The sequence below is a fragment of the Festucalex cinctus genome, chromosome 3 (assembly GCF_051991245.1).
Source record: "Festucalex cinctus isolate MCC-2025b chromosome 3, RoL_Fcin_1.0, whole genome shotgun sequence".
NCBI lineage: Eukaryota > Metazoa > Chordata > Actinopteri > Syngnathiformes > Syngnathidae > Festucalex > Festucalex cinctus.
Genome location: NC_135413.1, coordinates 29,939,104 through 29,966,935, shown reverse-complemented (window position 1 = coordinate 29,966,935; position 27,832 = coordinate 29,939,104). Strand labels below are relative to the sequence as shown.

Here is a 27,832-nt window from a genome sequence, read left to right as displayed (position 1 = left end):
AAATAAATAAATGACTAAATAAATAAATAAATAAATGACTAAATAAATATATAAATAAATGACTAAATAAATATATAAATAAATGACTAAATAAATAAATACATGACAAAAAGTGAAAAGAAAAATGGATTTATTTCCATTTATAATTATTATTTTTTTTTATATAATTTTCGAATTATAGTTTTTTATATTCATTTTTATTTTAACTTTTATTTATTTATTTATTTATTTATTTATTTATTTCAAATTTTGGCAGTTTTGGTCCTTCATACTGTCATTCCCATTAAAATCAGGGAAATTGAAGTGCACACAGATCTTGAAATTGCCAAAGGAGAAATTAACTCGCTGAGGTCCGTGATTTGAAATCATCTTTTCTATCGCAAAAAAACGAGCATTTGAACAGGGGTGTGTAGACTTTTTCCATCTACAGTGAGGTTCTCGAATTTAACGTTGCGCCACAATCCCTTCTAGCAGAGAATGAGAATGAAGCGTGCCGCACGTTTTCAGGATCGTTCCAATCATCATGTCAAACGTCATCACGTCCATCTGCAGTCGACCTTTGACTCGGCGGACCTTCAAGCACGGAGAGGTGCGAATTCCCTCAGTTCTTCCGTCCGTATTTGCGGAAAAAACAAACCCGTCAACACGAGAAGCTCGCTGTTACTTCGCGCCTGCACGCGAGTTGCGCAAACATGTTGGAGGAAACGAATTTGCATTTTTAAATGACAGCAGCTTGAGGAAAAGTTAGTTTTGTGGTTTAGTACAACGTGTAACATGTTTAAATTAGGATCAATTGGAATGCTCGTGGGGGTGGCGGGTTATTGAATATGATTTATTGATGCATCACTTTTAATTGAGAGCATTCATTTTTGACAAGAATTTATTGACTAAATGAGATTTTTAGAACGACTTCTCATATCCGCTGCATTCAGTTGATATGGGCGATGAACTCAACTAACTATAAACTACCGTATTTTCCGCACTATAAGGCGCACCTTCAATGTATGACATATTTTAAAACTTTTTCCATATATAAGGCGCTACAGTAGAGGCTGGGGTTACGTTATGCATCCATTAGATGGTGCTGCGCTAAATGGAATGTCAACAGATAGTCAGACTGGTCAGTCAAACTTTATTAATAGATTACAAACCAGCTTTCTGACAACTCCATTCACTCCCAAAATGAATAAACAGCTGTTTTATTATTTTCTCTGAGGTAAAGTATTAGTGTTAGCTAGCGATCCAAGATGGCGGAATCTTCTGCGCATGCAGGGTCACCGATAGCGTCTTGACAGCGAGACCTGTTGCGGCTCAATATTGATCCATATATAAGGCGCACTGGATTGTAAGGCGCATGGTCAGCTTTTGGAAAAATTGAAGGCTTTTAGGTGCGCCTTATAGTGCGGAAAATACGGTAATTAAAACCAGTTCTGGTGCAGGCCCATTCTTTTTCACCAACTGGACGCGCCGAGCTGCCCACTTGAACGCGAACAAAAGTTTTTGTTCCTTTTCCTCGCCTTGCGACAGCGTTGCGTTCAAGAAGCAAACCAACCTGTCGTCCCCGCTGCCGCCGACTGAATAGAACGCGCTGATGCTGAATTGCTTCCCTGCCCGCTCAGGGGTCGCCATCTGCTCTTTATCCGCCATGGCAGCGAGCACACCCCCCGGCTGGCTCCTTGGCACCTAAACGCAACACAAACATACAAACAGCGTGCTTAATGTAAAGTATATACGCTAATTGGAATGAAAAGCCCAGCGCGATTCTTTGTGGCCGAGCAAACAAACGCTCATTTGAACATGAATGATGACGCTTTGAGTCTCAGGACCTCTCTTTTTTTTTTTTTTCCTCATAATGAGTCAGTGAAGTGAAGAACAAGAGTAAGTGTTTATTTGTGGATGTCATGTGCGGAGAAAAGAGGGAGGAGGGGCGTATAGTGTGCATTTGTACACTCCAAAAACAAAATAAAGAATGCGTTTGGCGTTTGAGTGGCAGGACAAGAGAGGGATTTTTTTTTTTTTTTTTTTTTTTTTAAATGTGTCAGTGTGTGTGCTTCAAAAGCAAAGCCAGACTTTTGTTTTTCCAAAAATAGTGTGGGTGGGGAAAGTGCGTGATGAGCGAGTGAGTGAGTGTTGTGGCCGAGCGGAGAGGTGGTGGGGTTTCATGCAAACCCAGCAGATGTTTGTTCTCTTGAACACACCCTCTTCATGCTTCACACAATATCTGATACAAAAAAAAAAAAAAAAAAAAAAAAAACATTTTAGACTAACAAAAAAAGTAAAACTGCGCAATGTAGAGTGGACTTTTATTTTGGATAGACCGATGTTTTTTTTTTTATTTATTTTTTTTGTTTTGTTTTTTTCCCCCAGAGCTGATACCGATTATTATTAGCCAAGGATGCTGTTAACCAATATTTGGAGCCAATGTTCATTTTCGCTAAAAGGGAAAATATTGGCATTAAAAATGTAAGAAATAGACACTCCAGCTCTGATTTTTTTTTTTAAGCATGTTTATTGAACATTTAGGGTTCAATATATATATATATATATATATATATATATGTTAGTGCTGTCAAATTTAAAGCGTTAACTAATTAATTAATCACAAAAAATTATCGCATTAATCATTGTATTACCACAGATTAATCACACTATTAATTTTGACCGCAGATGATCCTTTTTAGCCGCCAGTGAATGGTTACATTAAAGGTAGCTGTTGGAGTTTGAGCAATAAACATAACTACATGCATTAAAGTAAAGCATTTAATAAATGTTTACCTATGCCTTAGGTCATTTTTTCCCCATTTTAAATTATGCAAATAATTAATTGATTAGAAAAAGCAGGATGAGCGTGTGCAGCGGGCAAAAATGTTGGGGAAAAAAAGCTTTTTTAAGTCAGTGATTAATCGTGATTAATCAAAATTCTACGATGTGATTAATCTGATTAAAAAATTATAATTGATTAAAAAATATATAATCCTTTTTTTTTCACGAATCCTAGACTTCTTAGTAAATAATAAAAGAATCTTCATGAAAAGAATGCAGGTTTACAGTGTATGTTGTGGAATGAAGGTGTACGGAATGAAGTCCTAAGTAAAATAGTTCCCGTTGCTTTATGGGTTAGTTAGCATTAGCATATGCATTCCTGGAGCGTGTAGCACGAGCCGGTGGCCTTGGCGGAGGTCTACGCTCAACCGAGTGACGTTCCGGTTATTATCTTGTTAGATTAGGGCTCTTAATGATTAGATAGGTGACTTGAGCTAGGCCATTATGTCGCTGTGACCTGTTCTGGCTTGGCGCCTTTCTATCTATCTGCAGTCTAGCACACTTATCCAGTCGAAAACTAGTTAAGACCATCAGGTCACACATTTTCATTTAGGCTAGGCCCGTGGGGGTGGACGCCCAAGGTAGTATAAGAGTAGCGACCATTTTGAGTGCAGCAAGCCTTCTTCCGCATTCAGCAGATGCGGCTCAACAGCTGTGTAGTCGATCTTTCCGGCATCCAGTAAATGGTTCAACGGAGAATATGCAATCTCCTGTGTTGTTATTATTTGTATAGCGAGCATTCAAGATAAAAAAGAACCGATGAAAGTTCCCATCGAACTTTACAATCTGACCATTAGCATTGACAAAACCACACTGGCTGACTTGAAGTCCATGTAAAGTAAAAATAAATATTTGTTAAATTTTACACACCCCAGAGCAGGTGTTTTCAACTGTTAAATTTGAGTAATTGAAAATATTGTGATTCGTAAGTAGAGTCATCATGAGGTTTACCACGCTACTACAAGAGATGCTAGCTAGCTACTAGGGGTGTTAAAAAAAATCGATTCGGCAATATATCGCGATACTACATCGCGCAATTCTCGAATCGATTCAATAGGCGGCCGAATCGATTTTTAAACTTCCATTTTTAATGGAAAATATTCAACACAACGTCTTACTTCAGGTTAGGGTTAACACCTTAAGCATAGAAGATGTTATTTTAATGGAACATTAAGCCTTAATATTTTATTTCAATGCTGTTGAACGTGAAACAGATTACAACCTGTATAAGACTGAAGTTTCAGATAAATAAATAATACATTTTCATACAAATCTTAGACTGTACATGTTTACTGATTAGTATTTTCTAAATTTGAATAAAAAAAAACCCGCAACAATCGACATAAATTCGTATCGGGATTAATCGGTATCGAATCGAATCGTGACCTGTGAATCGTGATACGAATCGAATCGTCAGATGCTAGGCAATTCACACCCCTGCTAGCTACTAGCTGCTAGTAGCTAGCTAGCATCTCTTGTAGTAGCTAGCTTGTGAGCTAACTACGGTACATCACTGGGCAGTTCAAAATCTTATCCAAAAACTGTCAAAACTATCAAAACTGTTGAAGACTATCGCTACAATTGAGTTCTGCATAGCTCTCAGTGATTTTCATGCTAATATGTATAATATATATAGGAAGAAATTTCACTTTATAGCGCTTTAATCACCGAATTGTACAGTACAATACAAGCTAAGAGGACCGGACTCATTCTTGAAAACAACATGGAGTAGTTTTGATGACATTTTCAGTCATAAAAAAAAATTGTGTTTTTTGGCAGTTTTATGCTCAGTAAGCAGACACAATTCAACCAAAGCTGACCCACAAACACACACACGCACACGCGGACCCCTGGAAGCCACTGAAAACAATCATAATCTCATCAGAGTTGTGCAGCAGACGCCAAGCGAGCGCATGACTGTGTGTCGCTGTTGTTAGCGGGGCTTTTGAGTGCGTGTTTATATGTGCGTGTCTCTGGTTTAGCGGTCGATGCCTCCGAACAGGGCTGTCATTAACCCCTTGTCATGTTGGGGAGACCACCCACGTTTGAGTGTGTTGCCTTTTTGTTTGAGGTGGCATCTGTGCGTGCGTGCGTGTGTGTGCGTGGCCTGTGGTCCAGCATTGTGCTGTGTGTTATCTATCCACTTCAGTCCTCCCATTTATGCTGCAAGGATAACAATCATGTCTAGGATTGGAAGCGCTGCCGCCGTTAACGTGCAACATGACGGATGGCTGGAGAATAGCAGGCTTGAGTATAACGAGATGAATTATATTCCCGCTTAATGCCGCCCTTCTATTGACGTTTATTTACATAAATCAGCGGAGTCATAACAGTAGACCCGAAATGTATCCTGACTGTTTGAGTTGACTATACAACTTCGGATTAATTTGAAGCTTGAAGTCGACTAATTGCCACGGTAATTAGAGTTAACAAAAACTAATGAGATCACTAAAACTAAAGAAAAAGCATTGTTCACAAAACTACATCTTACGTTTATAAAATTCACTCAAATTAACTGTAATTATAGCGAAAATGTCCTTTGTTTTCGTCTTTGTCAATTTCCTACAGGATGTTTCAGGGCTCATTTTTAATGTATTCATTTTGGTATTGCTGTACATTCGGCGCTACAAAACAAGGACGGTCACACCTTTTTTTGGGGGGTGGGGGGAAATTGCACTCTAATAATCCATATAATAAATAAATAAATAAAACTAATTAGGGCTGGGCAATGTGGCCAAAAAAATAAAATCGAATTTTTTTGCATTAGATTTTAATCAATTTTATTCTAATAAACCCAACAAAGGTTTATTTGAAGGCGGGGTCTTCCGGTTTCACTCAGAAAAATGCACTATACAAATACAGGATGTATACCCATGAAGTCCTTCTCAATCTACACCTCTGGGCTTCTGTTAATGTGTGGTGGTGATTTTTTCCTAAAACCTCCCCACTTGACCCAGCCTGTATTTTGCCATTTTGTGTTTGTTTTGTCAACAGCGTGACGTTTCTTTGGACAGACAGTTGTGCACCCCTCCAACCAATCGCAGAGCGGGGGGGGGGGGGGGGGGGGGGGTCGGGTGTCACTCACTGTCTGCAGACTGGGCTGGGCGAATTTGTCAGCTGCAGGACGTCACTCCCGCGGCAACTTGACAGCACGCACGGATTTTTTTCACTCACTCACTCACTCACTCACTCACTCACTCACTCACTCACTCACTCACTCACACAAGCCTGGCCCCATCGGTGACATTAACAGAGCACCTTCTCTATTCTTTGAACTTGAAGCACTTTGTGAATCATTTCTGTGGAAAAAGTGCTAAATAAATAATTAACAAAGTAACTAACATGTAAAATACATTTGCTTACTTACTAGTTTCGACTAACATAAATATACAGTATAGCTAAATCTAATAAAAACAGAGCGTTGCCTTTGTAAAGGACCGCCTTTCGTTAGATGATGTGTTCAGCAACGCTCTTGAAAATTTGTATCAGTGCTGTGCCTAAATCCTTTCGACAACAGATTATCCCAGCTCATCTTACTTGAAACCTGAGATAAGTGTTTGTTATTAGTTACTTTCCGCCGTGCGTGTAAACATCAGTAAGAACAGAAACTCTGTCAAAAAAAACAACAACAGAAACTTGGAATGAGTTCAAGAACATCAAAAAAAAAAAAAAAGAAATCATTGATACCGACATGTTAAGATAGTCGAAGCATTTGAAGTGCGTAACGTTATTCAACATGGCTCCGGGTGCACTGATGTGTTCAAAGGTTGGTTGAGATGTGAGTGATGTTGGGAGTTCCATAACAACGATTGGGCCAAAAGACCTCAAATGCACCTCGAGTCACCAGCTACACGCACCTGTGCAAACCCACCCACTTCCTCTGACACACATTTACTGCGGACTTGCACCCACATAAACACACGCGCTGCTGAGCAACTCGGGCAGTGTGACTGCGTGCGTTTACAAGATACAACACACACACCACATTGTATTCATACACAATGTATCAACTAGTACTTGTCACATCCACAGATGTGTTTCTCGATTTATTTCTTCAGACTATTGGCATCAGAGCAAAAAATGCAACAGATTCAAACAACAGGTCTAAGTTGTGGCGCAGGTGGTATAACTTTTTGTCCAACTTTTTTGCCGACCGATTGGCACAAAAAAAAAAGGAAAAAAAAGACTTTTTAAGAGGGTGACAATATGCTCTGCTTTTTAAAAAAAAAACAACAAAAACACACACACACACACATCACACATTAGGGGTGAAGTACAAATTTTCTATTCCCGATTAATGTGGTGAAAGTCAAGTCAAAGTTGATCAATTCATTATTTTATTTCAGAACCGCACAAACCTGAACCTGGATAAGTGGTAGAAAATGGATGGATGGATGGATGGATGGATGGATGGATGGATGGATGGATGGATGGATGGATGGATGGATGGGTGGATGGATGGACGGACGGACGGACGGATGGACAGATGGACGGATGGTCGGATGGATGGATAGACAGATTGATGGATGGACGGATGGATGGATGGTCGGATGGATGGAAAGATGGATGGATGGATGGACAGACGGACGGATGAATGGTCGGATGGATGGAGAGACAGATGGATGGATGGACGGACGGATGGTCGGATGGATGGATGGTCAGATGGATGGACAGATGGATGGATGGACAGACGGACGGATGGATAGACAGATGGATGGATGGACAGATGGATGGATGGACAGACGGACGGATGGATAGACAGATGGATGGATGGACGGACGGATGGTCGGATGGATGGACAGATGGGTGGATGGTCAGACGGACGGATGGTCGGATGGATGGATAGACAGATAGATGGATGGACAGACGGATGGATGGAGAGCCATGCAAATGTCATCCACCAACTATCGTCCAGAGTCACGCTTTACTCACGTTTCTCCTAATTTGTATCCACACAGCTGGCCATGCTGAAAGGAGTGTAATGAAAGAGGTGGTGTGGATGGGGGGGCGGGGGTGTGCCTTTAACACACCCTCACACATGCACACCAACACACATCCATCACCTCACTGTTGACACGGCGCAAAGCAAACGTCTGAAGAACGACGCGGCCTTGAAAAACCAAAGTGAACCCAACGTCTCACTCAACATCAAACCGGCATCCGTCCACGACGCACAGGTGCGCCCACGCACACGCTTTCACAGAATTAGGCTCGCGAAAAGGGAGAAACATTTGAGGTGAACCTCCAAAATGTTTAGTGAATTTTTAAAACGTAACGCAAAGGAGAGATGGGGAAATTTAGAAACAGTAAGCACATTGTAACAAACGTTTTGTTTGGGTTAAAGAAGGCATCCGTGCAAAATAAATATTATTAAAAACAAAGTTTTTAAAGTTCAAGTGATCAAGTTATTAAATATATGATTGCATTACCTATCCTGTCATATTGCTGTCAGGTTTTGTGGAGCGAGTGGAAGAGGGGAGACGGACGCAATGGCAGACACACATGACGGGAAGAAATTTATTAATTTGAATTTCAGTTAGTTTTTTTCATTAGTTTTAGTTAACTAAATTAACATTTAATGGCACCTGTTTTTCGATACCCTCCCTTCTTACTTTGACCATCTCCAAACATTTTTGTTTATTTTATTTGAACTGAGTCAAATGCACTGAAAAATGGATGACGGGCCGCAAATGGACCCCGGGCCATAGTTTGGACACCTCTACTCTATTTGGAAGGAATCTTGGTATGAAGTACTTGTATCCACGGCGGCCATCTTATGTTGCCACTCGCTAAAGGAGCCTAATACATTGATTTCTCTGCGGCGTTTTCGTGTTATATTCTGTCTCTTCTGCCAAAATGCCACCGCGTGTGTGTGTGTGTACACAAGTTTACTTCATTTAAAATTCCTGGAAGTTAACTTTCATATCCTTCATGGCCCGCGTCTCCTCCCATTGTTACAAACACAGCTTCATAAAAAAAAAAAAAGAAACAGCTGGATTCCTCGAAACCACAAACCGGGTTGGTTTCCTATTATGGGTGCGGTGCTGACACGGGCAACACACCACAGTATGATAATGATGATAATGATACTGATGATGATGATACATATTATTTAAAAATAATAACATTTTTGTGAGCTATGCTGTAGAATGAAGGATGCTTTTTTTGGATAAAAAAAAACCGCACGTCCATCTCAGTGTATCTACTTGACCACTTCCTTGCCTGGCTTCTGAACTTTAGCCTCCATATCACCTACCATAAATGTCCAACGTTTGAACAGAGCATTCTTAGTCGGGGTGAGGCAACCGCAGCCCTCGGGGGTGTGGGGTGTGGGGTGGGGGATCTGGAGCCGGCCCCCTCTCTGTGTTTTATGGAGCTCATATAGGAGGCTGCCGACAAACCGAGTGTAAAGGGGGAGAGAGATTTAAAGTTACAAATAATAAAGGATAGGCCAGTCCTGGAATCCAGCCGGCTCCACAGCGAGCTAACCATCAACTAATAATGAGTGCTAAAGACAGACGGACACAAGGAAACGCCACATGCATTTCTAAAAAAACAAGTTCCCCCACCTCAATGCAGGGGAATTTGGGGTGGGGGGTATTTTAAAAGTCAACTCCAATTTCAAATGTATACGTCTGATGTAGAAATTCCCGCTATATCACAGAAACCATTTTCTTGTGACTTCTTTTATATTTAATTTTATTTTTTTTATTAAATTTAATATAAAAACTGTACACTATAAATATTGATTAAAATGCAAGAAATAGTCACAATGTAGATAAAATAATGAACATTTAAGCAGCTGATTTTCGTACTCTATATATATATATATTTTTTTTTTGTGAAGAAGGAATTTTGTAATTCTTTTTACTTTATTTTTGTAGTTAACACAAAAGTAACCCTTTTTTTTTTTTTACTTGTGATATTCTAAAGAAGCAGTTTTGTAATTCTTTTTACTTTATTTTGGTAGTTAACACAAAAGTAACCTAGCATCCTACCTGTAAATCCATCACAACTGACATTCTTCTTCTTCACATGTTATCTACTGTATGCTGTGTACTCCTTTTTATAGTGCCCTCTAGTGTTTGGACAGAGACATTACTGAAAGACCTTCTATTACAGGGTAAAATGTGTGGTTGGAAAAAAATATGTAGTTGGATGTTTAAACGTTATTTGCAAAGTTTTTTGTTGTTGTTGTTTTTTGCTTTTGAACAAACTTTGATTCAACTAAGACATGCAAAGGCATTATCACATATTTGTGCTCGATATCGACAAGTACTCAACAAGTGTACCTAATTTTGTGGCCAATAAGTGAAGTCGAACATTATGGAGCCAATGGAGCCAAAACACTGCCAATAAGATTTGGTATTGGGAAAAAAAAAAAGCTGTATTGGCATTGAAAAACCAGAATTGGCATTGGAAAAGGTTGTATTGAAAAATAAAATACAACATTGAAAAAAAAACACTTTTCTTTCACCATATTTTTTGTATTATCATGTCTTTTTTAATGCCAATCTGCAGATTTTTTTTTACGCTCTCTTTTTTTTTTCTCTCTCTCTCGAGTTTCACAGTTTTTCAGTTTCAACTCGCTGGGTTTCAGTTTCACTTCTCTTTTTTTTTTTCAGTTTCAACTTATTGGCAGTGTTTTAACGTGGAGGGGCAGGCGCAAGGTTTGGGGGCGGGGCTTTGACCAGGAGAACGTCTTCCGGCTTTTCCGGAGAGGAGAGAGGGGAGAGCGCGCCCTCTGTCGGCTCAAGGCAATACATGAATTCCCTGTGGCATGTCGTCGCAGACTCGTGAATACAAAAGTTGACCAGGAACTCCTAAACCGCCTGCAAGTGTTTTTTCTACATATAACCTTGTGGCGTCAAATGTTTCTGTAATAAACCACATAGCATGCTAGCTAAATATGTATAATATGTGCCCCAGAATATATGCAGAAATGCAGTCACTACATCAATACAAGCCAGTAGTATCCTTTAACAAGGAGGAGGTGTTCATAATTAGTCCTGAAAGGGTCAGTTGCCCCCGCACACTCAAATACGACACGCCTCTCAATCCACTGAAAGGAAGGGAGAAAAAATGGCTGTCAATTTGTTACGCACTCAGCAGGGCACATCTGTTTGAATGTGCAGTGTGCAGTGTGCATGTGCAGGGCGGGCGGGTTACGGTGCAGGAAACCATCCCGAGTTCCAGGAAAGAGGACGTGTATGATTTTGGCGTCAGAAGGAAGCGTGTGCGGGGGTGTGAAGTCGCGGGTACCTCGTCACTGTCTAGTGGAAAAGCATGTACCTGCGAGTTTAGTTGTGTTAGTTTTGAAAGACTCGTGTTTCTTCGTCAGTTCATCTTGTTGAAATGAGCTTAATTAAAGCGTCCCATTTCAAAAGTCGTTTCCCCTCCCTGCCCTGCCCAGCCTTAAATCTACATTGCACGGTGCCAAAAGCCAGACAGAAAATATGAATTCTACAAAATAAAACATGTATTTAAACAGAAGAAGAAAGAATTTATTTTGTTTAATTTATTTATTTATTTTTTTAAGTAGGGTTCAACACAATTTCAACTGTGGCCCATAGTCATATAAAGGTATGAAATGGGTGGAAATCATAATAATGGTGCATGGTGCAGTATTACAATTCCATTATTTATTTATGTATTTATTTATTTGCTTTAATAATAGTGTTATTATGGTTGCCGAAAATGATTGAAATAGCTAAAATTAAAATTGTAAAATAAGAGACTTAAAAAAAAACTCAACATTTTATGTTTATTAAACTAAATATATTTATATTGAAAATGTTCATCTTCATGCATGAGCTGGCAAGGTCGATTTCAAAAGTATTTATTTATTTATTATTATAGTCATTTGGCAATTGTAGTTAATTTTACTAAAAAATGCTATTTCTGACCTCTTTTTTTTTTTTTTATCTTGTACTTGGCAAATACTTCATATATAAAAAACTAAAACTAATACTAAAACTATAAGCTCAAATAAAACAAAACATTTTCAGAAAATTAAAACACAACCAACACGCTCTAAAATCTAACTAAAAGTAACTGAATTTGAAACGCAAACTCCTAAATGATATCAAAACTACCTACAATGAATACGGATGTTTGATACCACTTTATTTCAGACCGACAATATTACGTTACGAGTACTCAACTCTTGAATAGTCACCGATACCAAGTACTTGAATTTTAAAGAAAGGCATATATATATCTCAAAATAGAATTTTTTCTTAAAATTTCATGAAATAAATGACAATTTTATGTTCTTCTAATTTCTAGTTCCAGATTGCAAAACGGCAAGAAAGAATCATCACAAGTACATTGAAATAAGGCCAGGTAAGGGCCCAATACCAATACCTGGTACCAGTACCCGCCCATCCCTAATAATAATTTTTTAAAAATCCCAAACTATAATAGTTATGTTTCATGTGGCATAATTAACTCATTTGCTCCCAATAACGTGTAAATACGTTTTTTTTAAATGTTTTAGGTGTCCCAAAGACGTATTTATACGTTTTTTTGTTTTTTTTGTTTGTTTTTTATGCTAGAGCAAAGAAGGGTTGCAGAAATGGTAGTTATTACACAAACGGCCATCGGGTGGCAGCAGATCAAAATCCAGTAAAACGGCCGGGAGCGAACGGGATTGCTTCTGTCAAAATGGCTGGGAGTGAAAGATTGATCAATTATTAACTCCAACAAGGAATTACTGTTTTGCTATCTTATACTGTTCACACTCTGCCTATCGAAATGTTGCCGCCATGTAAACGTATGGCCTGAAGCGCCTGTAAGTGAAAGACACATCTGCCGCACAGCATCATTTGACACCTCCAGCAAAAACAAGGGCCGGAGATGGGCGTCGGCCCGCAATCTTTCGCTCTCGCTAAGATAACTTCCTGGAGTTTGTCAAACGATGGCCGGACACAATACGCTGGGCGGCATCAACACCAAAGCGTCTCCTCGTCAGGCGGACGACTCCTTTTGTTGGGCCACAATCAGCACGGCACCCACCGAAGGGTATTACATTACACGCCACGTATAAGGATTAAATACATAAAAACACCACACGTCTTCTTTTACGGCGGTTATTGTGTGGCTTTGTCTTTTCTGTAGGTTATTGTATAAATAAAGGAGGTTTAACTTACATGGGACAGCAGATGGCGTGCACGGAGTTGGGAAAAGACGCCTTTGTACTTGTAACCGCATCCTGCAAATCCACGCGAAGGCATGGATTCTGTTTCCAAAAATCTCTTCACGCCATTGACCACCGACATGGCGGCGAGGATTTCAATGCAACATCCTATAGTGACATCAACCACAAGGTCAATTATGGATCTTGGATTTGTACCATCTATGGACTATGAAGAATCAAGAATCTTGAATGAGATACTCAACTCAACTTCAAATCACATAATATACATTGGATTAAAAAAAAAAAAAAAAAAAAAAAAGTCTGCACACCCCTATTCAAAAATGCCAGTTTTTGTTATTTCTTAACTTTTGCCACCATTCATGTGATAACCTGTCACAACTTCATTGAAAAACAAAAATGTAACGCTTGAGAGGGGAAGCAAAGCCAAACAACTGCAATCATGTGGTTGCACAAGTGTGCACACCCTCTTATAACGGACTAGGGCTGTGCAATTAATCGAAAAATACAATTACAGTTTCAATTATTACATTCCATAATTACAAAATCAGCATGATTATAAAAAACAAACAGATTGTGAATTATAATTTTTTAAGGTTTTTTTTAATTTATACATTTGCACCTTTTTAAATTTTAAAATAACTAATATAATATTTTTTTTTAAGTTTCATCCAAAAGGAACATAATTATAGCATTTCAAATCATTTTATCTGTCTTAATATTTATTATTTATTTTTTGTTTGTTTTTTTGTTTTATATTTAAATATTTGCTTGTTTTGTACCAAAAAAAAAAAAAAAAGATCATCCTACTGCATAGAAGCTCAAGTTCAAGTTTTTGCCAACATAAATCTATAAATATATATTATTATTAAATATATATGATAAATTCTGTTTGGTCCAAAGGGAACTTACATAATTAAAAGGTTTTCAATTTTTTTTTTTTTTCCAATTGGTGTATCGTGCTTTGGAGCTCTTTTTAATTCCGGTTGAATGAATTATGGCGGAATGTTGTTCAAAACAACAGGGGGGGGTGCATTTTTTTTTTTTTTTTTCCTGGGAGGGAGTAACAATAAATATTTGTGAAGCAATGATTTATTATGATTCAAAATCAATCAATTTGTTATAACATTTCATCACTATAGTAGATGTAGCTTGTGTTTTCAATGAAAAATAATTCATTTCCATTGAACAGCTAAGAACAGAATTGCTGGTCGATTTCAGCGATGTCACACATCTGCACAGATAGTAAAAGCCTGCACTGCATTCCCCCCCCATCACAAATCTCCCAACCCCCACTTGACTTCCTCCTGCTTGCACTTTTGGTGTGTACGTGCATGTGCATTTTCCCTCCGCGAAACCGGGCCGCCATTGGCTGGCCAGATTTGTTGGAGGGAAAAAAAAAAAAAAAAAGCCTGCGAGTAGCGGGGCGGGCGCAGCGGCCAGATAGTGCTGACTCAGGCTGTGGCCCCATTGTTCTTCAAGTGGAGTAACCCGACACCTCCCAGCCTGCAGCCAGACGGAGAGACGGACCACTGCGCCGGCCGCAAGCATTGGAGCCATGGCGACTGCCGCGTCAAACAGCGCCACTATACTCTTATCTCTTGCTCCATTAAGTGTCACAATGAACCAAGTCAACAGCCCGCCACAACCACAATGGACACGGGACCGTTCAGATTGATATCCTTCCTCAATTAGAGAGAACTATTTCGTGTTTGGAACCGTGTCCCTTCAAGGTTATCGAGAATCTTTTTTTGGAATTTTCAGAAGAAAAAAAAATGCTATCATACTCATTGGGTGGATACAAGCACGCATTCCAGTGAGATCTGATACAAAAGTACAATCCGAAATGCAACGAGAGGGCGCAGGAGGTCAACGAACAGGCTCTTGCATATAGAGATGGTGTATCATTGCAGTAGTAACACAACACAGCAGAGATGAGGGACTCGAGTCACGTGACTTGACTCGACTAAGACTTTAAAGGGACAGCAACATGAAAAATCAACTTTTAGCCGTGTTAAAATGCTAATTCCTCACCAAAAACATGAAGGAAGTGGTGTTTTCCTTCATTTGCCCCTCTATGAGAAATTCTAGGCTATTCTGTTCTCCAAACACCAGCCCCTCCCAACCTGAGAAAACAAGTGAGTGCTCACTTTATGACATCATAAAGTGCGGACCCACCCCGGCGCCGCCTCTGAGGACTAAACGCACGCCCACTTTCTCTGAGACCTCCATGGGATAGTGACAAAAGTAGCCTTTATCAAACATTCTGTCCAAATGTGTTCAGAGCAATCAATTATCCTTCACATTTGCAATGACAACTGGCTGTTTTAAAATCCTACAAAAGTTCTGGCTGACACTTGTGTAAACTACAAGTAAAACATTAGAACCTAACTGAGCGAATAGTATCATGGTTAGTGTGTTTTGCTGTGTAAGCAGCAAGTCCCTGGTTCAAAACCAGCCCAGTTTATTTCATTTTTTTTCTCTCCTTCTTACCTCTTCTCTCTCCTTCCCTCCTCCTCCTCCACAATTTCTTGCGGCAAGTGGCTGTTTTGTTTCAAATGTTTCTTGAAGAATTGGCTTGCGTCAAGTTGCGTGGCCATTCAGAGGAGGGCTCAAACACAGAACTCCAACAGCAGACTGCAGTTGGCTCGCCGGGGGCGCGGCAATCACCTGGGGAGAGGCGGGGTTTTACTGAACCGGGCGTTTTACTTCCGCGCTACAAAAATAACCAGCAAAACACCTAATATTGCATAAAAAAGTACATCACCATGGTGTCAAAGGTAAGATTTAATCATTATACGCCTATAGTATAACTACAACTTTTGAAAGGTCGTAAAATACCGTGGTGTAATCCATTTAAGATCTGCGATTTTTTTAGCACATTTGAAGATAATTACTGAACGTTTGTGAAAGGACTTGGTGGACATGCAGCATTAATTTTTTTTTTTTGACCATTTCCGTTTTCAGGATTTTTATGGACGTGGCTAAAATGGGGCCCAAGTCATGAGTCGTATATCCTCCTGACTATCAGGAAAAAAAAATATTGTCCAATCATGTTTATTTTGACATTGCCCAATCTTTGTGAAGTAACTGAAATACTGCAAAATAAAAAAAAATTTTAAAAAAGAAGTTTTTATTTTTAAGCTATGTGTCCACTACAGAGGACTTAAATGCTAGGCTCAAATACAGTTAAAATAATTCAAACAATACTTTAATGTGTTCTTAAGAGTCTTATAGAAAACATGCTAACAACGTTGAAACCCTAAATATGTTATACACTTACTTTTCCTCTTCCCTAAAAAGTGCTTGCACTAAGGGAAGCCATTTTCTTTTATGATGCAATCAAAGGTAGCAAAGCCCCACCCCTACACATTTGGTATCATTGGAAAACTCTATAGAGCACAAAAGGCGTTAATTCAATCGTATGCACTGGGTGGGAGATATTCAGGTTTAAAAAAAAAGTCCACTACAGTGGACAAATTTAAATTGCTGGTAGTCAGGAGGATATAAGAACTGGAGCACCGTTGTTCGCATCAACCGTTATCTGGTGCATTTCCGACATGCAGTAAGCTAGTGAAAATACTTTCTTTTGGACAGTTAACTTGGTAGGTATGGCCACTTTAGAGCGCTTCGTTGTCAGCTGCAAGTGTGACAGCTCGCAAGTGGACAGGGCTTCTTCCAGGCGTGAAAAAGAAATTATCCCAGTACTTGTGTTTTAGCATAACATGAAGTCAACTATAAGCCATTATGTTCATCATTTACCGTAGAGGAACTGAACACACGATGCAAGGTGTGAAAGTGGAGAAATGGGTCAAGACAGTCAAGCGGTTCACAGCTGTCAGTGTACGCTTGCACAAGCAGACACGCACGAATGTCACAACGTCTTTTGACCGAGTGAGCCAAAACGAGTGAGCTGGCGAAGGCGGAAGAACAAACCAAGAAGGAAACAAGCCAGTTTGTGAGTCATATAGATTAGACGTGATACTTCCTGGAGTGACAGGTCTGGAATTTCCCGTCACGGTATAAAATAATGATTGTTGCTGAACCTCAACCAAACACGGTTATGTTTTAATTGCAGTTTGGTGGAACGACCTAACGGACTCTTAGGCAACTTTGCCTGTTAGTTTTGTGTAGATCTACATCAAGGTCCAAGGTTTTTTGTTTTTTTTTCCATCCTTTGTCTGAATAATGTCTGGATTTTAATGAAAGTCTTCAGATAAATATGATACTACTTGGAGTTGGTGGAGGTCTACACTTTGTTGAGTGCTATTGAAGTTTTTTCATTTAATCGACAGAAATTAGTTTGAGCCCAAGAAGCCTGTAATATTTTATCAACAACAACATCCACAAATATGACCTCAGACTGATTGGGGTTCTTAGACAATAAGATCAATTTAAAAAATAAATAAAAATAAAAAATAAAAATAAAAAATAAAAAAATAAAAAACTGAAATTGTTCCCGTCATGTAAAGTGCTCCACAAATTTATTTGATTGGTTTATTTTATTTTTTATTTTTATGTATATATTTTAATTTTTTTATTTGATCATTTTTATTTGATTTATTTATTTCTACTTTGCCTTGATGGTCTATGCTAAAGTACTCAACAAATTTATTTTTATTTATTATTTATATAATTTTATTTATATTTTACACAATTTTATTTATATTTTATATGTAATTTTATTTATTTATATTTTATTTATAAATCATATTTGTATATTATTTATTTTCATTTATTTGATTATTCACGCAAAACAATTACCTAAATCTTACAGACTTCATAAAAAATAAAAAATAAAATAAAAATTGTTAGTTTTTTTTTTTTTGTAAAGCTGCACACTATAAAATTAATGGATTCAATAGAAATTGTAATTTAACTTCAAATATAATTTTAGTTCGAAAGCTTTTGGCGTACCAGTGCAGTTAACAATCGGGATGCTATCGCATAAAACCACATTTGTTAAGCAATGTATGCGTGATAGGGCGGCGCCACTGCCCACATGCTTATCTCCGCCCTCAAATTTACGATCTCAATAGCCGATTTATTTGGGATCGTCTCTGCGTGGCCTGCATAGCCGAGATATTGTTGCCGTGTGACGCCGGACAACAATTGATGGCCCTGAGCCCGACGTTTTATTAGATTCCACCCTGCTTGGATGAATATGGAGGAGAGCTGGTGAGTGGCCTGAAATTCTGCCCACGGTGACCAGACGGGACAACAAGCCCCTTTCAGCCCTTTTAAGGGCAGCCCACAGCACAAACCAGAGCTGCTTTGTCAGCACGATTTTGGTGAATCTGTGTTGGACAGTGGAACCTCAAACGTCTATGGAAGACGATTAGGGCCAATGGAGAGGGGGAAAACAAAGCTTGGCAGGATTCGGACTTTATTTACAGACTTGAAAGTCAGAATTCTGACTTTAATCTCAGAATCTAAATCAGAATTCTGACTTTAATGTCAGAATTCTGGCTTTAAAGTGAGAATTCTGACTTTAATTTCACAATTCTCACTTTAAAGCAGAGTTTCTCAATTCCGGTCCTCAGGGCCCCCACCCCTAGCCACCCTGTTTTCTATGTCTCCCAATTCCCAATGCAGCTGATTCCAATGACAGCTAATCAGCCAGCTCTGGAGAAGCCTGATAACAATCCTCACCTGCGTTGCAATTGGGAGACATGGAAAACAGGCTGGCTAAGGGGGGCCGGAGGACCGGAATTGAGAAACTCTGCTTTAAAGTGAGAATTCAGACTATACTCTCAGAATGCTGACTTTAAAGTGAGAATTATACATTAAAGTCAGAAGAATAAAGTGATAATTCTCACTTTAAAGTGAAAATTGTCAAATTAAAGTCAGAATTCTGAGATTAAAGTCAGAATTGAGATTAACTCATTCACTCCCAATAACGTTTTTTTTTAATGTTCTATGTCCCAAAGACGTATTTCTACGTTTTTTGTTGTTGTTGTTTTTTATGTTACAGCATACAGAAGGCAAATTCTGACTTTATTCTACGAATGCTGACTTGAAAGTGAGAATTCTGATTTTAAAGTGGGAATTATCGAATAAAGTCGCAAGAATAAAGGGAGAATTCCGAGATTAAAGTCAGAATTCTCACTCTAACGTCAGAATTCTGAGAATAAAAGTGAGAATCCTGGCAAATTCACTGGTCCTAATCCTCTTCCGCAAAAGTCAAACACTCCTGAGGTTGCACTGCTCGAAAACTGACTCAAGTTCACCCCAAAAGTTGAACAAAACTAATGTTAGTTAATGCATTCCAACTGGAATTTCAACAGCTTTCCAACTTAGATATAAAGTGACCCGATGTTTAGGCTGACAAGATTCCTTGCCAATTATCTCTTCAAAAGGGGCTTTTAATTAAGAAAGATTAGCAATTATTTTGTACCAGTTGCTCTGCTTTTATGTGTCTCCTGTCCCCTCATTATTGTCTTCCTCATGTGCCATCCTCCTTCCCCTCCCTCTCCTTTTCTGGACTCTGTCTCTACAATCAGCTGTCTGGCCTCCTTTCTTGAAGTCCATGTCCCTTCAAAGAGTCAAAGCAGGGCCCCTCTGTGGTATTAAATATCTTTATTAAAGTGCTGCTCCGAGGGGTTCCCTCTTAACCCCCCCCCCCCCCCCCCCGCATCCTTCTTTTCTCCTCTCTACATCCCAACTATCCCCATAAACTTGGACCCCGCTGGCCCGTCTTCAAAGACTCCCGCCAGGCGGCTTCTGCCGGCGACCCGCTGCGCTGCAAGACCCCGCACAATGGCCTCCGCCGGGCCCCCCGCCGCGATAAAACCAGGCAGACTCCGCCACACTTGGCTGGGCCACATCTGACGGGCGGGGACTCGGCCCGGGCCGGGGTCTTCGGGATCAGAGGAGGAGAGCAGGAAGGGGAACTTGGAATTGGGCTTTGTGGCCGTGTCATGGATTGGCGAGCGCTCGCAAAAGGGACAGGCTGACCTTGTCTTGAGTCGCGTCCGTTTGCTCGGCCAGGTAGTGTCACGGTGAAAACGGGGAGGGGGGTTGCTTTGACACGATGTGAACCAACAGATGGCATGCTACAATTTGTTCCCTCAAAGGTCCCGTAACCATTGCTGCGAGGGGTCTTTCTCGACCGGCATTGTCGTGGTACCTTGACTGATGGCGTAGTGTGGCATATTCACTAGGGATGTAATGATATCCAAACATCACGATACGATTTACCGCCCATTGATTGCATGCGAGTCTCCAGTGCCTTTCACAGATGCTCAGCAATACACCGTAGAACTAAAAGTTTAGACATACAAAACAAACATATTTACTACAAACATGGCATTGTGTTAGCATCTAAGCTAACGATAGATAATTGAAAATGCTACTGACCACTTTGGCCTGCTCAATCAACGGCAGTCTTCTTCCACAAGTGATCATCACAGTCATGAATGATTTAGCAGCTTCTTAAATCAACTTTATCCATTTGCTCAACTTTTCCAACGAAGAATGATGACAAAAAACAACCAGCCTCGAAAGAAAGGAAAAGACGTTTCGTCCAATGCTTGTGGCTGTGTCAATTGGCGGAAACGCTGTACGCCCGCAACTTCCGGTTTAACATGTCAAAATAAAAGCATCATACTGAAAAAAGGAAATGAAGATGGCAGCATTTACAACGATATTAACACGATATGAAGGTCATGATACGATAATTATCACGATATTGTGGGGGCGTTGGCGATATTTAAAAAAGATCACAATATTGTAAAAAAAAAAAAAAAAAAGCTCCTACTAAAAAACAAAAAAAAACAAAAAAAAAACACAAAATTGTGCTTTTGTACATAACAGCAATGCATATAAACCACCTACAATCTCTAATAACAACATTGAGGCACTTACTCGCTAATGCAAGCACACATGGATCGCTTCACAAGCAAGTTAGATTCCCCTTCATCTGACAACTAGCATAGATTTTAAACATGGAACTCAGCCTCCGTGTATTACAAGGTCTTAGGTAACAACCAATCACAGCTCAGCTTCAGAGAACAGGTGAGCTATGATTGGTCAAGGCTCACCCAGAGCAACTGTGATGTCATCTTCAGTCGGCAGCAAGTAGCAAAATGGCCGTCTCCTGAGATGGATCAAAATGGCTGGATTTTGCTATAAAAAAATAAAAAATAAAAAATAAAAAAAGTCTCAAAAAGCACTGGCTGCAAACATTATTAGACATCTCCTTATCTACACGCGTGACATAGCATGTTGCGGTTTTCAGTGTGTCATGGAAACAACCTAATCAGTGTAACTTTTTCCCATTTTCCACCCTCTGTTGACCGACTAGTGCGTAAAGTGGTTACTTGTAAAAGCACACTTTGAAAGTGGCCTCTCCCCCCCCCCCCCCCGCACACTGCCGGCCGCAACGCACCCTTTTGTCTGCCGCAATACGAGGCGAGGAAACAAAGGCGCCATTGCGCACCCCGAGGATATTTGGGAGCCTCCTGTCACTCCAAGCCATTGTTGACGTGTGCGGAGCTCAGCGGACAATGACACTTTGTGTGAGGAGAGAGGACGCACCCGCCTCCTTCTGTATCTCTACCTCTTATCTGCATCGCCATCGCATTTCTCCACAGCTCTCACTTGTTTGGGTTTTTCCTCTCCGCCCTTTTATTCACGTCACTCCGTCTACATTAGTTTCAACTCTCATTAGGGGCATCGACTGCAGAACTACGAAGAGCACAATTCAAGTGCTTTTCTGTTAAGGATGTAACGATTATGGCAATATCGCGATATTAAAACCGCCTCAATATCGTCGTCGTCATGTCACGATATTAAAAGCAGCACATTCGTTAAAAGGCGAGGTTACGTTCCATTTGTGAAGTCCTGCCACCCTCTGGTGGTTACAATTTCATTTTAATTAGGAATGTTTTGGCCCACTGCGGCCGTTATCACGTCCATAAATCAGTCGTACCGGCAAATATTTTTCAACATCTTTGTCAAAAATAAATAAATAATACATTGCTTTTGGCCCGCTTCAGCCAAACAGACCATTGTGAACTACACAGACCATGATGCTTTGCGCCGCTGAGGAATGGCGGTGCCTATTTCTCCGCCATGATATCAAATTGTGATTTTTTTCTACCCAATATGAGCTTTTTTAAAATATATATTTCATTTAATTATTATTTTATTTTTACAACATTAATGAGTTTTTACACATTATCGTGAGCTTTTTTATTATATATATATATATATATATATATACATATATATATATATATGTGTGTGTGTGTATTGCCAACCTCCCCACAATATTGTATCATGAGGGTCATATTGTGATATTTATCGGTACCGTGATATTTCGATATTGTTACATCCCTAGTTTCTGTGTTCTGCAATAATTCCAATAATTTGAACAATTCTAATAATTTTTAGAACAAAAGCCTATGAAAATTGAAAACAAAGTGAAATAGATTTTGCAATATTTGCAGGAACGTGTCAGCGAGGTAGAATAAGGTGTTCACCTGTCACCGTGGCAACGCACTGTGATGACACGGCAGCAATAGGAGAGATGTCAGCCGAGTCATTTCAGAGCGACATCAGAACATTTTGGTGGCGTTTAACAGTGAGAAAGAAAGAAAGAAAGAAAGAAAGAAAGAAAGAAAGAAAGAAAGAAAGAAAGAAAGAAAGAAAGAAAGAAAGAAAGAAAGAAAGAAAGAAAGAAAGAAAAGCACAGAGTTTGAGGGAGCTCGGCTATACTTATACGTCCAAACCAGCAAGAACGACTACTTCCTGTTTGGTCACTTAGCAACCAATGGCAAACCTGGGCAATGTACTGTGCACCATAATAGTGATTATAAAATTATAAATCATACACAATCACTGCTCGCTTTCCAAGCCTTCACTCGTTCATCACTTGAGAAAATGATCGATGGTTCACTTCTGACTGCAGCGTCTCTGTTTCTCTTGTGTTCTGTAACATGAGCAGCAGGTCAACGGAGTCCGATAGAGTCGGGTTTGTTCCGAAGGCCAAAGGCAGTCTGGTAGCGTTGGCTTGGCCGCTTCCACTTTGACCCCCCCCCCCCATGACATCACATGATGGACTGTACGGCGTCTTTTGTAACCCAGCGGGGTCAAGACTATTCAGCGGATTTCACGTCAACTGAGAGCGAATTGATGCTATGCTATAGGACAGTGGCGAGTGTTTGTTTTGGGATGCGCCTCTTGTGTGGTCGCTCGATATTGTAGCGTATATGTGCCAGTGATTCCCAAACCAAAATATCCTGTGATTAACTCAACAAGCCCGGATTTCACACTGAGTGAGTACAATGAATGACAATGAAGCGCGTCGAGTGGGTTTGTGTATGAAACGCACTATATAAATAAAGTTGAATTGACATTTGTTTTGTAGCTTTGTTTTGCATTGCAGGGCAGATCGAATGATCTAGAGGTGATAGGTTCCCCACTTCTGTATGAAATTCTGAAATTCACGGTGACCGAGTGGTTAAGCACGTCCGCCTCCTCCAGTACTGAAAATGCAAGATCGAGTCCGGGCCTTCCTGGGTGGAGTTTGCATGTTCTCCCCGTGCCTGCGCGGGTCTTCTCCGGGTACTCCGGTCTCCTTCCACATTCCAAAGACATGCATGGCAGGTTAATTGGGCGCTCCAAATTGTCCCTAGGTGTGCTTGTGAGCGTGGATGGTTGTTCGTCTCTGTGTGCCCTGGGATAGGCTCCAGCACCCCCACGACCCTTGTGAGGAGCAAGCGGTTAATAAATTAAACTAAGCCAACAACAACTCTGATTATTAAAAAAATAAAAAATAAATAAAAAATAATCGCAAGTTACTCTTCAGATACTTTGAATGTTTTTTTTTAAACTAAATATTTAGTGACTATTACTCAAGTAATTAGGAGGACTATTCTTACTAGGGATGGGTGAGTACCGATACCAGGTATCGGTATCGGGCCGATACCAGCCTTTTTTCAAGTACTCGAGTACTCGTGACGCAGACGAGTACAAGCGACCGATGGCAGAGGGGGAAGACGTTAAGTGAGTCCTCCTTGCCTGTAAGTGGCGCTAGCTTGCAGCAGTTTTTCACCAAAACTTCACCGGTTTGGAAATACTCCAAAATTGTGAATCTTAAACTAAAAGAGCATTTTTGTGTTTTATTTTGAGCGTTAAGACTATTGAAGAGTGACTGTGCTGTTTTTTTTTTTTTTTGTCAAAATTAAAGACAATATATTTGTTTAAAAATATCTTTTAGTGATTTTTTTTATTTGTCAAAATGTACTACTGGTATCGGCAGTTGGTATCGGTATCGGTGAGTACTGAGGGTCTGAGTATCGGTTTTGGTATCGGTCTGAAAAAAGTGGTATCGAACATCCCTAATTCTTACATTTAAATATTCTAATGTAACTGAACTCAAGTAAAATTATTGGCCACTCTCCTTTCGCCTGATTTAAGTAAATGTGTAAATAAAATAAATTAAATTAAATTAAATTTAAAAAAAAAAAAAAAAAGTGAGTCCTCCTTGCCTGTAACTAGCGCAAGCTTGCAGCAGTTTTTGACCAAAACTTCACCGGTTTGGAAATACTCCAAAATTGTGAATCTTTAACTAAAAGAGCATTTTTGTGTTTTATTTTGAGCGTTAAGACTATTGAAGAGTGACTGTGCTGTTTTTTTTTTGTCAAAATTAAAGACAATATATTTGTTTAAAAATATCTTTTAGTGATTTTTTTTAATTTGTCAAAATGTACAACTGGTATCGGCAGTTGGTATCGGTATCGGTCTGAAAAAAAGTGGTATCGAACATCCCTAATTCTTACATTTAAATATTCTAATGTAACTGAACTCAAGTAAAATTATTGGCCACTCTCCTTTCGCCTGATTTAAGTAAATATGTAAAAAAAATTAAAAATGACACATCATACAAGTAATATAGTAACATGCCAACTACATCGCAATCACATACGCACAAACACACATGCAGTGATTGCCGCCAAAAAGCTCAAGGAGCTCTGAGTGGCCTGTGCCGGCCTCTTGAGTCAACAGGGGCAGGGGGTCAAAGGTCAGAGTAGATGGAAAAGAAGGCCAAGGAGAAAAGGGAGGGTGTGGGGCGCTCTCGGATGGAACAAACAGTTAGGGGGGGGGGGGGGGGGTATTTTTGGCGGGAAACCAGAGGAAGACTTGCAAAGCCACCTCTGGCAGACAGACGGTGAGTCACCGGAGTGAATCACACTCGCACCCAGATGCCTGAGCACCCGACAGACAAAAGACTTCACGCATGCCCTTTACGATGATGTCATTGTCTTTTCCGATGCAGCAATGCTACAGAGGCGTGACTCCGCAGGTCACAGTGCGTGTGTGCGTATGCGTGTACACACGGGGTCAAGGTCCACATTTTCAGCCTGATGTCACTTATCGCTGACTAATCCTCTAAAACATTCAGAGGGCGGGAAGTAGTCGGGAAACGGAGGGAGATGTGTGTGTGTAAAGTGCGCGTGCGTGTAATTCTATTGTCCACCACCTTGCACACACACTAATAAGTCAATTAATGAGACAAACTCAGGCTCATTTATGCTCACAGTGTGTACGAACGTAGATGGATTTTAATCAAAATGCCCTCAAGGCCGTTAAACACCCCGACTGAGGCACGTCCATTGTCCAATTTTATCGGTAGCTGCAAGTTATTCCACTTTGAATCTCAACATCGCCCCCACCGTATCGGTAGCGGAACTGCAATATTTAATACAAGTTTGTCAACGGAAAATCACACAACGTGCAACTTTTCCTCAGGTGATGTCATTGGAATTTGACAACGCACAATTCAAATGTGAATTATGTGTATTCTGCATGACATAAAGCTAAAAAAAAAAAAAGTAATGTCATCAAAATTGTGTGCTTATGACTGTGGGGGTCATAAACGTGACGCAGAGAAATACAACTTTGACCCCGAGCGTGACATGCAACTTAACGCCCCTACGGTCAAGCATCCAGTCAGCATTTCCTTCCAATGAGCGGAGTGTAAACACATCAGCATCACCTCCGCTTAGGTGAAATTATTCCACCAGGGGTCCAAATCAAACATCCCCCCTGAGCTTGTGTGCCAAATGAGCTCAAGCCGCGACATGGCTCAGTGGACATGAAAGGCCTCAATAGAGTGCATGTTAGCCAGATGGGCCATCCAGTCTGTACACAACGATAGCTAGCTAGCTAGCTAGCTAGCGAGAGAGAGAGAGAGAGAGAGAGAGAGAGAGAGAGAGAGAGAGAGAGAGAGAGAGAGAGAGAGAGAGAGAGAGAGAGAGGAGAGAGAGAGAGAGAGAGAGAGAGAGAGAGAGAGAGAGAGAGAAATTCAGGGTGCCGAAACATTCAAAACGAGAACAGATTGGATTTTTGTTATTTCACTACAATTAGCTGTGGTTAAAAACAATAAAATAAAAACTTCCCCAAATGAATAGGTACTATTTATTTATTTATTTATTTTTATTTGTTTATTTATTTTATCAATTATTAATTTTTCTTTGGCAAAATCAGCACAGGGTCGTTTAAAAAGACGATTGGCTGCCATACTGCTGCGAATGCTAAAGAGATTCATGTGTGGTGCCATGGCTCCGCCTTGTGGCAGAATAGAGCACTTAATTCCAGTTCGAAAACTTTTTGACACCAGATTTCTTCTTCTTTGACACCAGATTTCTTTCTTCCTTTCTTTCTTTCTTTCTTTCTTTCTTTCTTTCTTTCTTTCTTTCTTTCTTTCTTTCTTTCTTTCTTTCTTTCTTTCTTTCTACCTACCTAGCTACCTAACTAGCTACCTATCTATCTATCTATCTATCTATCTATCTATCTATCTATCTATCTATCTATCTATCTATCTATCTATCTATCTATCTATCTATCTATCTATCTATCTATCTATCTATCTATCTATCTATCTGCAACAAGCTTCATTCACCCCCTCAAACAAACACACTGCGCTCAGTGGCATGTGAAGCACAGTTGACATAGAAATGTTGCCCACTAAAAAAAAATAATAATAAAAAAACTACAGGTGCAGATGGAAGAGGCGGATGCCCCATTCCCCCTGCGCTTTGTACTTAAAACTAACACAGGCTAAAGGTCAAAGCACTAATTATAGGCATTTGAAGGTATATAAGGTCTCAAACAAACACCCCAAAAAGCCCGTGCTTCTTCTTCTTTTTTGTGTGTGTCTGTTTAGACATATTATGTTGCACCCCCCACCATCTTCCGTCTACATGAGACACAAAAGGAACAACTGGACCTGGAAGCAGATGTTTTTTCACGTCTGTTGTTGGAAGACAGTAAAGTTGCTTTTGCGCCTCCTTTTCTGTTTCTGAATCGATGTTGCGATCATCCCCAACACAACACCCCCACCCCTCCGCACACATCCACAACCAACTGTGCCTTTTGATGTCAAAAGGCTGCGGGCGACACCACAAGGCCTTTTTTGGCAGAGGACGGATGGTCATTTGATCCCGGTAAAACTACATGCAGCCTTTTAAGCAGGACGCACCCAGCTAAAAGCGCTTTCCTCTCAATCAGTTAGCTTCTGTTTCCTCAGTTAATGACCCACTCTGCCAAATTATAGATGAGTGGGTCTGTAAGTCTTGCGCAAACAATGAGCACTGGGTCCTTGTCATTGCAGGCAGGACTCAGGATACAATAAATGAAAAAAGAAAAAACCTGGAAGTTAAGTAGGTTTACAGTCTGAAAATTATTTGAAATATGCACGTGGTGTGATATTTTTCACCTTTCTAATCCATTGAAGTGTTTGCTATAATATGTATATGTTAAATCTCAGATAATTTTATTATACTTTTAAAGCAATACTAATGCGTCCACAAACATTATATTTCATGATGATTCTAATAATAGACA

General features: G+C 39.9%; 1 protein-coding gene across 7 annotated transcripts in view; it reads right to left on the bottom strand.

The window, feature by feature from the left end:
• The window catches only part of LOC144016402 (uncharacterized), an 86,188-nt gene extending 65,597 nt beyond the window's left edge, over positions 1-20,591 (bottom strand). For 2 of the 7 annotated variants that reach the window (XR_013282902.1, XM_077517505.1), the window contains exons 1-3: positions 14,767-14,858; positions 12,975-13,129; positions 1,553-1,683 (exon numbers count right to left, since the gene is read on the bottom strand). Coding sequence is in view for 6 of the 7 variants with exons in the window: in XM_077517505.1 (XP_077373631.1) it covers positions 1,553-1,683; positions 12,975-13,129; positions 14,767-14,791 (311 nt within the window). In the remaining variant the exon portion in view is untranslated. Of the gene's footprint in view, positions 1-811; positions 1,684-12,974; positions 13,130-14,766; positions 14,859-15,472; positions 16,666-19,376; positions 19,492-20,338 lie in introns of those variants that run through there. The other 5 variants (XM_077517504.1, XM_077517502.1, XM_077517501.1 and 2 more) reach the window with 5 other exon arrangements.
• Between the last annotated feature and the right edge of the window lie 7,241 nt (positions 20,592-27,832).